The 11,020-nt window shown below is 23.4% G+C and overlaps 2 protein-coding genes across 2 annotated transcripts; both read left to right on the top strand.

Annotated features, from left to right (window-relative positions):
• The first annotated feature begins 744 nt into the window (after window positions 1-744).
• On the top strand, window positions 745-2,380 carry LOC122512113. The gene is made up of 2 exons (XM_043627767.1): window positions 745-876; window positions 1,252-2,380. The coding sequence occupies exon 2, from the start codon at window positions 1,263-1,265 to the stop codon at window positions 2,244-2,246; it is 984 nt and encodes a 327-aa protein (XP_043483702.1). The 5' UTR covers window positions 745-876; window positions 1,252-1,262; the 3' UTR covers window positions 2,247-2,380.
• Window positions 2,381-5,785: 3,405 nt separating this feature from the next.
• On the top strand, window positions 5,786-10,520 carry LOC122512107 (splicing factor ESS-2 homolog). Its single transcript, XM_043627762.1, has 3 exons — window positions 5,786-6,237; window positions 8,001-8,994; window positions 10,117-10,520. The coding sequence occupies exons 1-3, from the start codon at window positions 6,081-6,083 to the stop codon at window positions 10,421-10,423; spliced, it is 1,458 nt and encodes a 485-aa protein (XP_043483697.1). The 5' UTR covers window positions 5,786-6,080; the 3' UTR covers window positions 10,424-10,520.
• The last annotated feature ends 500 nt before the right edge of the window (window positions 10,521-11,020 follow it).

Here is an 11,020-nt window from a genome sequence, read left to right as displayed (position 1 = left end):
ATAAAAAATTGGTAAGTAATTGAATTCCTGTGAAACTGTTATTAAAATTTTGTTTAAATAATTGAATTTCGGAGAAGAATTTTATTATTTATAAAGATAATTGAAATTTTTGATAGGAGATAAGTCACTTTTTCGAATTAATTTCAATGTTTTAGGTGGTTTTGATAATGATACGTAATTTTTTATTTAATTACTAACAAGTTTAAGAAAAATCGAACAAATTTCATAAATTAATAAATTTTTAAAATTTATTAATAGCGCACTTTTTTTCTCAGCTCTGATCCCCCGTCTATTTTCTAAAAGTATTACTAATTTTGCGTCATCAGTAAACTTTACTTTGAAATAATGAAATTATTATTTGATGACAAATATTCTGTTTCAAATTAAATATATTGTTTTTACAGGTGTGCTTATTTGCGTTTATTTGATTTTTAAATTTTATAAATTTCTCAGAAATATTATTTGAATAAATTTTCAAATAGTCTTTTTTTGATAAAAAAAAATGTATTTTCTGCTAAAATTTTATTTATTTATACAATTATTACAGGCGCTTTGTTATACCATTTGAAGCATATCATTTTGAAATTTAATAAACTCAGAAATAATTTGCATAGATTTTTAATCTTTTAGCAAATAAAAAACGTAGTTACTATTAATATTATTCATTTATTTTTGGCCAATTTTTTTTCTATATAAAGGAAAACAATGGATAAAAATTTTACTACTTTTCAACAAGTACAGAGATTGATCGTTTCTATTTCTATACTGATTCCAAAGTAAATAATTTTTAATTTGAAACGTTATTCAAAAATATTAGAAAAAAGAAAATTTAGGTTTAATTGAATTTTCATCCGTGCGTCACGACATTAAAAACAGGTATAATTATATCTTTGATAAATTGTGCTTTATAATTAAAAACATAATTTGACATTTTATCATTTTTATGCAATTTTAATGAATCTTTTTAAAAAATATTCTGCTTTTATAAATAGAAAAAAATATACAAACTTATTTAACCATAAAAGTAAAATATGGACTATTCTTACTCTTGAAAATAATTGAATTTCTGCAATCATTTGTAAATTTTCTAAAATTATCCAAATTATATCGTACAATTTACGAACTTTTCATATTTTTTTAATCAAAATTACAGACTTTACGGACTTTTTTTTTAAAAAACGGACTTTTACAGGATTTACAGACCTATAGTTGGAGCCCTGAAATTATTAATTATTTTCAATAAATTTTCAGTTTTCAGAAAAATGGATCTATCAATATTCATAAATTCTCTGCTGATTATTCACATTGTAACACTCTACACGTGCATTAATGCTGAAAATTTCGTTTCATTATCAAAAGAACAAGATGATAATAATAACACATTACGAGAACAAATTGAACCAATCGATCATCAGTTAGATAGAAAAGCAGAAATTGCACGTCTCACTAATTTGGGAATGGATGAACCGGAATTATTTTATAATTTAACACATACAAATAATTATCCAAGAAACTGTTCGAAATTAAGGCAAAAATTACGAGAACTTTATAAACCTATTCTCAATACATCATTCCGTAGAATATGGTTTCGAGGAACTTTAAAATATTCAAAATATTTCTACAGAATAAAAAATCTTTCTTCAAAAGTAAGATTTGAGGATTATTTTGCACTTAAACTTTTCAAAGTAATAGGATACGATGAGATGGAATACGATACGGATATATCGCGAAGAATGAAAAATGCCATCTACAGTGTTGCATTAACACAATTAAATGATCCAAATGAAAAAGTTAATTACACACTATTTAAAGGTTTCACCAATCTAACAACATGGTACAGGGAACAATTTAACGAAACTCGAAAAGAATTACAATGGAATGATTTTACAGTGGTTGAAACAACACGAGAGAGTTCAGATTTTATGACGAAAGGCAAAAAATTAAAGGATCCATTTAATATCATGACGGAATGTGTTTATGAAATGTATTTTCCAAAACCATATTTGAGAGTTAATCTTGACGAGATTATTAGTTATAATATATTTACGGAGGTTATTCTACTTTCAGGAACGAAATTTTTCATTAATGAGACAATTTGGACAAGAGTTAATGAGACAAATGAACCTTTGACAATTAAAATGACGCATAATGATGAAAATGTTGGATTACTTGATCAACAGAAGATAATTATGAGCAAACTGAAAAAATTACGAGAAACTGGAACTCAATTTTATGTTTGTGAATAATATCTTATGTTATATTAATTAAGCTATGTTAATTATTATTAATTTGAAATTTAAGATTTTGAATATTTTGTTTTAACAATAAAACGTAAACCGATACCAAATGGGACTTTTTATAATATATATGTAGATAAAAATATAACGGAAAGTTAATATTAAAATGAAATACCAAAAATAATTTTGGCAAATGTATAAAGTTCATATCCTGTGAAGTAGGAATAAACTTGCGAGGAGGAGTACTATTGCGCTCTCGACACACGGTGCCCACACGAATATGGCTGCAATGACAGATTTAAAGATTCCAGCCACCGGTTATATTCAAAATTCTTGAAGCAAAACTTCTTGCAAGATGCTCTTTGAATGGACCGGAGTGCACACGTCAAATCGCACCTCGCTTGTTTACTCTTTACTTCTATTCGTCTTCCTCTTCTTCCTTTTCTTCATCATCACTTTTGCTTTGTATTTTCAGCTTCACTCATATTTTACTATATTTATTACTCATTTTTTTATTTTTATTTATTTTATTCCAAAATTCAATATAATTTACTCTCCATTAATATAATTATAACCATATTGTATACTAGCGAAACTTGATATTCAATTTATTATTAGTATGCAAAATTACAAAATTTTTTATTTTCAAATATGAATTTTTGAATAATTTCAGATTCAAACTTTAAAAAAATTCAATTACTACCTAATTCAATTATTTTTATAAATAGTAAATTTTTTTGCAAAAATTCAATTATTTTTAACACAAATATAATTTTAATAAATCCTTCGAAACAATTAAATTTTTTTTAATTAATTTAAGAATTCAATCTTTTTCTTAATTCATCGTTATACAATATTTCGAAAGAATTCAATTATTTTCTAAAATTTTAATAATTCATTCGAAACAATTGAATTTTATTTATAAATAGTAATATTCTTTGCAAAAATTCAATTAGTTTCAAAAAAATTTCACGAAAAAAATTCAATTTTTTTCTTCATTCGTTCTAAAAAAATTTCAATAGAATTCAATTATTATTATCTAAAATTTTAATAAATCCTTCGTAAAAATTCAATTATTTTTTTAAATAGTAAAATTTCTGTTAAAATTCAATTATTTTTAAATTTTAATATAATTTTAATAAAATTTCAGTAAAGAATTCAGAATTTTTTAATTTTTAATATTTTTCGAAAAGATTAAATTATTTTCTAAAATCTTAGTAAATCCTTAGAAACAATTCAATTATATTTATTAATTATAGTAAAATTCTTTACAAAAATTAAATTATTTTTAATACAACAATTTTAATAACATTTCATGAAAGAATTCTATTTTTAAACAAATTTTAATAACATTTTTTGGAAATATTAAATTATTTTCTAATATTTTATTAAATTCTTCGAAACAATTTAATTATATTTATAAATAGTAAAATTCTTTGCAAAAATTCAATTATTTTCAAAAAAATTTCACAAAAAAATTCAATTTTTTTTTTAATTCGTTATAAAATTTTTCAAAAGAATTCAATTATTTTCTAAAATTTTAATAAAATTCAATAATTAAATGTTTAATTTCAATTATATAAACAAACACAATTATTTTAAAAATGGTAAGGAAATTGTTCATAAAATTAAATTATTTTAAACAATTTTAAAGAAACTTCATTATTTAAAAAAAAAATTCAAAGAAATTCTTCAAAAAGAATTGAATTAAAATTATCAAAAATTTTAATAAAATTCTTTACGAGAATTCAATTATTTTCCTAAATAATAAAATCCTTCGAAAAAATTCAATTATACTTGTAAATATTAAAATACTACTTTTCTGCTAAATACGAAACTTATTGAATTTGGTCGAGTGCATTAATTGGTGTAGTGTTATTACAAGAAGACTGACTGGGGTTAAATCCCTCGCGAAAGCAACTTTATTAAAAAAATAAGTAAGGTAAAGGGACCTATCATTGAGACACTGTCCGAACTTAATGAGACAAACTAATTTATTAGTGAATAATTATTTTTTATTTATTAAAATAAATCTTTTATCAAAACTTATATCAATATTAATATTTTTCTTTTATGTTATAATTTTGCAAAATGAAATTGAAAGAAAACAAAGTGGGAGATGACGAATAAAAAGAAAAGGAGGAGGAAGGAAGATATCTGTCAACAGGAAAAAGCGTCCGAGCAAGCTCTGTGGTCTCTGTGAAGACAGACATTGCCCGCGATCTTCAACTCCGAATAGTTTACCTTAAGAACAGATAAATACAAGGGGGAATGATCCTCATAATTTATCTCCATAGTTAAAAAAAAGAAGAAAAAAAAACAGTTGACAGTATACGGCCATGTGCCAATCAATTTCATTGAATCACTTATTAAAAAAGTGACTCAAATTTCTCATTACCCAGAATTTTAACGAAAATATTTCATCATACACTTTACGATATTTAAATTCTCGAAAGGGAGATTATTTCTTCATTCATTAATTAGAAAAATACTTTCATAATTTACTCGAATTTTTTTAGCACCGAAAATAATTATATTAATTATAGTAATGATTATTAAAAGTAAAATTACATTTTTTTTGTACACAAAAAGATTAAAAAAAATTTATGATTAATATTTATTAATAAATTTTACTTTATAAATAAATAAATATAACTTAAATGAATCAGTACAATTTCAATAAAAAAAAATTTTAGGGTATCAAAATTTTAAATAAATAATTTATTTAATAAACGAAAAAAATTAAATATTAATTTCTTAATTTATTATTTGTAAAATTTTCTGTCGCAGTCGTTTATCTCTCTAATAAAATTAAAAGGAAAACTTGCAAAATATTTGCTGAATTTACAAAACATATGTTAAAACAATATTTTTATCGTCTTCTATTTTCTATAAATTTGTAAATTTCTAAATAACTTTAACTGTATAGTTTAGTCGACACACGAATCCTATATCACTGCAGGAATCCTCATTATGTCCGTCAACATTTTCGCCTTCTGCACTATATACTTATGAGTTAATATTATTTTCACTCTAAAAGAAATTTTTTAAACACTAAATTAAAAAAAATTTTTTCTATTTGTTTTCTAAATTTTAGTCAGTCTTATTTTTTCAAAGCATTTTTATTTTTTTCGCCTTTATTTAATTTTTTTCGTCGGATAAAAATTAAATAAAAATCTAATTATGGGAAAAAATAATTTTTCAGTTACTTAATGTTGAAAAAATGTTTTTTTAAAATTTTTATAAACGTTTGTAAAAATAGAATACAATTAATAAACCTGAGCTTTCTGTGAAACATGCCCCTGTATAAAAGCTTTCCATAAAGCATACCCCTGAATAAGAGCTAACCGTAAAGCACAGAAGTAATTTAAATCAAATAACAATTGAAAATTTTTCAAACATATTTTTGTTTTGCAAAACAATATTTTGAATGAAATTTTTAATAAATTATTGAAATTACAGGTATTTAATTTAAAAAATTAAAAAAAAATGCGCTAAAGATAGTAACGAGTAACGTCACTAATGGCGCCACTCTCCAGTGATGTTTTACATCTGTCAAATTTGTGATGTTTGTTCCTTAACTCTTCTTTATTTTCGTTTCATAATTAATAAAAATAATTCTTACAAGTACTAATTATTATTACAAGACTTATTCCATCTTATTGTGAATCAAGTAAAACATGTAGAATATTAAGAAAACTACTCAAATTTCCGTAAAGTGAAATTTCATCAAGATAACCTCAAAATTTTCCTAATACGTTGTGGATACATTTTTGGTTTACATCGTTTACATTTAATTTAATTTATCCATAATTGTTAGTTTTAATTTAAATTAGAAATAAAATGTGCTCGCCAATGGATTCTCCAGGAATTCGTGCTCTCGAAGCAGCGAGAAATATTAAGGATTTGGCAATATTCAAAAAACCAATTGGAGTTGCCAAAAAGAGTAATTGTTATCGAGTTAAAATATTAGATGAGGATACGTATATTGGCAATATGGGTTAGTAAATTAAATTAATTATCAAATAAATATTTTACTTTTCAAATATTTTGCTTTCCAAAATAATTACTTTACTTTTTCCATGAAAATTGGCAAAGTACAACCTTCTAATGTTCCTCAAGTTCAGAACGTTATAATGAAAGAAATTTATTTATTTCTTCTTAAAAATTGTTATTTATAAATTATTTAATAAATAATTTTACTTAAAAATTTCAAACTTAATTTGATTTCAAAAGAGTTGCGTTTACAATCTTCATAAATTGATGAACTTCAAAGGTTTCAATTTGAAATTTTAAGAACAACTGATTCCAAAAATTTAATTTCTTTCAAAAGTGATAAATTTCATCGCATAAATTCAATTATGTTCAAAAATTTTTAAAAATTCTCGTTAAATTTCAATTATTTTTATAAATAATAAAATTCTTCTTTGAAATTCAATTATTTTCAAAAAATTTAATAAAATTCTTGCCAAAGTTTCAATTATTTTCCAAAAATTTTCCTCATTTCAATTATTTTTAATATCTATTTTAATATAATTTTCCAAAAGAATTCAATTATTTAAACAAAATTTTAATAACAGTTTCACAGGAATTCAATTACTTACCAATTTTTTATAAATTTCTTCGAACCTATTCAATTATTTTTAATTTTCTAATGAAGTTTCTCGAAAGAATTAAAATATATTCAGAGAATTGAAAACAAATTGTTCTGAGAAATTCAATTATTTCGAAAAATTTAAATAAAATTCTTTTAAAAATTCTATTATTTAAAAAAATGTTGACAAAATTCTTTACAAGATTTAGTTAATAAAATAGCAATTTTAATAAAATTTTCCTATATGTAATTCAATTATTTTTAATACAATTCTTCTTAAGAATTCAATTATATAAAAAAAATTGGAAAAAGTTCTTCGCAAGAAATTAATTATTTTCATAAATAATAAAATTTTTTTGAGAATTTAATTATTTAAGAAATTTTAATAAAATTCTTCCCAAGAATTCAATTCTTTTAAAAAATAAACATTTTCAAAGCAATTCAATTATTTAAAAAAATGAGTTTTTTAATTCTTTGTAAGATTTCAATTATTTTCAATTTTTTAATGAAATTTCTCGATAAAATTTAATTATTTTCAAAAAGTTTTAAAAAATTCTGAGAAATTCAATTATTTTTAAAAATTTGAATAAAATTCTTCACAAGAAATTAATTATTTTCGTAAATAATAATATTTTTCTCCAGAGTTCAATTAATTTCACAAATAAATTTTTTCATAGAAATTCAATTCTTTAAAAAAATTATTAATAAAATTTGTTGCAAGAATTCAATTATTTTCTTGTTTTATAATAATATTCTCACAAGTTATTGAATTTCAAAAGGATTGAATTTGGAAATCTTAATTCCTGTAGAAAAATAATAATTAAATATTTATGTATTTAAAAAAGAAGTTATTAATGTTTTCGAATAATTTTACAATTGAAGAAATTCGTAAATAAATGTAATAGATCATTTTTTTGAGTATCTAATAATTTTTGGAGTGAATCAGAATATTCTTTAGGGTCAGGGAAAAAGTCAAAATTTTGTCTGTAAAACAGGGAAAAACAAAATTAAATTTTTGTGGCAACCCTGTAGAGGAATAAAAATTGAATATGAAGAAAAAATAAATTTCCCTTCATTGTAACTTTAAAAACTTATGGAATATAAATAATATTTGTTTTTTTTTTATTGTCTTCAGATACGAAATTAATTATTAATTTTATACTTTTCAGGAAACATAATTGAAAGGGATTTTTTTCCCGATTTAAAGAAACTAAAAGCCCAAAATGAATATTTGGAGGCTTTGGAGCAAAACGACGTGAAGCGAATGAGAGAATTATACGAAAAATATAGTTCAGGTCCACCACCTACAGAACGACCTGCAAGTCCCGCTACATTTGAAACACCACTTCTCAGGAATGACGATACAATTGAATGTTCAAGTGAAACACCTATTAACCATTCATCAATGAATTCAACAAAATCAGAAACTCCTAACGAATCCAAAGTTGGATTAGACAGCTATCTTCGATCCCATACAAGCGAGGACAATGCAAGTTTTCAGGAAATTATGGCCGAAGTTGAAAAACGACATAAATTAAAATACGCCTGGCTTTATAAGAATGAGGAAACAGCGAAAGTACTCGCAATAGAGAAGGAAAAATCTCTAGCCATTGAGAGTGGTGAGAAACCAAAGGAATTAGAAATGTGGAATTATACGAATAAAAATTACATCATGTACGTTCCCGATGGTGTGGAATTGACGACAGATGAAAAAATTGAGATGGCGAAAAAAAAGCAGGAAGTTGTACACACAAATACTAGACTCACTGTTAATCCATTCAATGAGCAACAGAATAAAGAAACAATCAGTGAATTGGCGAAATCACAGTCAAAAGTGAATGACGGTAAAATTGGCGTCGATGGTAAAGAGGTGGTTAAAAATCAAACGCCTAGAATTAATGGATTTAGTATTGTGGCAACTCCAAGTCCGCGTCCTGGTGAATGCGAGAGTCCACTTATGACATGGGGTCAAATAGAAGGCACACCTTTTAGATTAGACGGAGGTGATACGCCATTATTGAGGGCGAATCAAGGACTGTCGTTCAGAATGGCAGAGCCACCGAAAAGAGAACAAATTGCCTTTCAACTCGCTGAAAAAGCTGGCGAAAGGCACAGGGATAGGAAAAATAAAGCTTTGGAAGTTGCTCGCAGATCCTTAGCAACGTAAGTTTTTTTTGTCTTTTTAAAATTTATGAGACTTCAGCCTTAACTATTTTATTACTCAGGTAAATAACAGGGAAAGTTTTTGTAAAATTAAATTATTCCCAAATGATTATTTGATACTTTTTATATTTTGCTTCAAAGAAACATAAAAGATAACTTTCAAAAATTGCAATAAAATTCTTTAAAATATAAACATTTTTTCAATAAAATTTTTAATAGAATTTGACAAAATTTCTAGTTATTTAAAGATTTTTCAATTTATTGTATTCGGGAATTTAATTGTATTCAAAAAATTGAAAATAAATTATTCAAAAATTAATAATTTTTTCAAATAAATATTTAAATAGGTACTTTTTCCAAAAAAATTAATTAACGAATTATGATTTAAAGTAATGCAATATAAATTAGATTACATCACCTATAAATAATTATTTATAAATAATTGAAAAGAAATTTTGCAAAATATATTTTCCGATATATTTAATTAATTATTAATTTCATAAAAATACTGCGAAGCTGATATTTTTCGTTAAATAAACGAAGCAGAATTTTCAAATTATTCAAATTAAAAAAATTAAATTAATTAATTAATTAATTATTTCAAATTATTATTATTGATGGTTATATTTTACTTATAATAAATATTTATATTTCAATATATATATATATTTACTTACGAAATAAACTCGTTATAAAAAATGTTGTTTAACTCACCTGAAACAAAAAGAAAAGAAAATAATTATTATCGAAAAAATGAAAACATAATAATTTCTATTTCAAATAAGTTGATTGAATTAATTTTTTTTGTCTTAAAATTACATAAATTTTACCATATCTAAATTAAGTTTTAGTAAAAATTCGTTTTTTTAATTAGAAAAAAAAATAATTTTATTCACTTGAACGTTCAAAATATTAGGGACAGAAAACTTTTTAAGATAAAATTTTATATAGATTATTTTTATACAAAAATTTATAAAAATTTGCTTCGAAAAATATAATTTTTCTCCTAAATATATTGTTGATTATAAACCTACTGAACTTCACCAAAGTAATTTTCTTTCTAGAAAAGAAAAAAATTTTTCATTTGACGCAAAAGAAAAAAACTAATTTTTATATTTTCAGACCCTCGCCGAAATCAACAATGGATCGTTTAAGTACAATGTCACCGGCAGCACGAAGGCTGGCAACTCAAAAATTAAAAATGTTTGGAACTCCAACACCGAGTAGCAGTTCAAGATCACGAACACCATCAATTGGTGTACGAACGCCGGGAACTCCGGTTCAATTAACATTGGGAAAAAATCGACAATCTACGCCAGATAATGCGAAAAGAAAAATTGTTTCATCAACTCTTGAACCCGTATCAACGGACAATTTACTTAAACTTCCAATTCAAAGGCAACGAGCTTCTGATTTTTTCAATAATTAAAATTAATGTACCTATTTTTTTTTCTCCCATTCGCTTTTATTTTTTATTTTCTCGTTAATTAACCAAATCAAGGGGATTTCTTCGTATCATTTCTTATCCAACTGATAAGAATTAACGATGTATGTTAATATTTATTTTTTTGATTTAAAAAGAAAATATTCTTTAAAGGTGTAAGGCCTGTTTATTTCTTAAACATAAATTAAAGAAAAACGATATATATATGTACATAGAAAATAGTTTCAAAAAATGAAAATTTCTAAATGCAGAAAGTATATATTAAAAAGAAGCATCTAAAGTAAGAAAAGTATCTAAAATACAAAAAGTATCTTAAAAAGTGTCTATAAAATGTAAAAATATCTAAAAAAAATAAACAAAAAGATACGAAAATACACAAATTATACGAAAATATAAAAAAATATATTGATATAGGAAACAAAATAGTACAAAGAAAATTTTGTATTATTTACTCAAAATAACACTGAATTTCAAAAAAAATACAAAAAAGTTTTCCTTTGTTGGATATTATAAAAATTAATTTTTCCAATACAGTGGAACCTCGATTATCCGAACCCTCTATTATCCGAACCGAAAATCATT

Source organism: Leptopilina heterotoma, unplaced genomic scaffold (assembly GCF_015476425.1).
Source record: "Leptopilina heterotoma isolate Lh14 unplaced genomic scaffold, ASM1547642v1 Lhet_95, whole genome shotgun sequence".
NCBI classification, from domain to species: Eukaryota; Metazoa; Arthropoda; class Insecta; order Hymenoptera; family Figitidae; genus Leptopilina; species Leptopilina heterotoma.
Note: the sequence above shows the minus strand (reverse complement) of the source record. Positions and strands in the feature narration are given on the sequence as shown.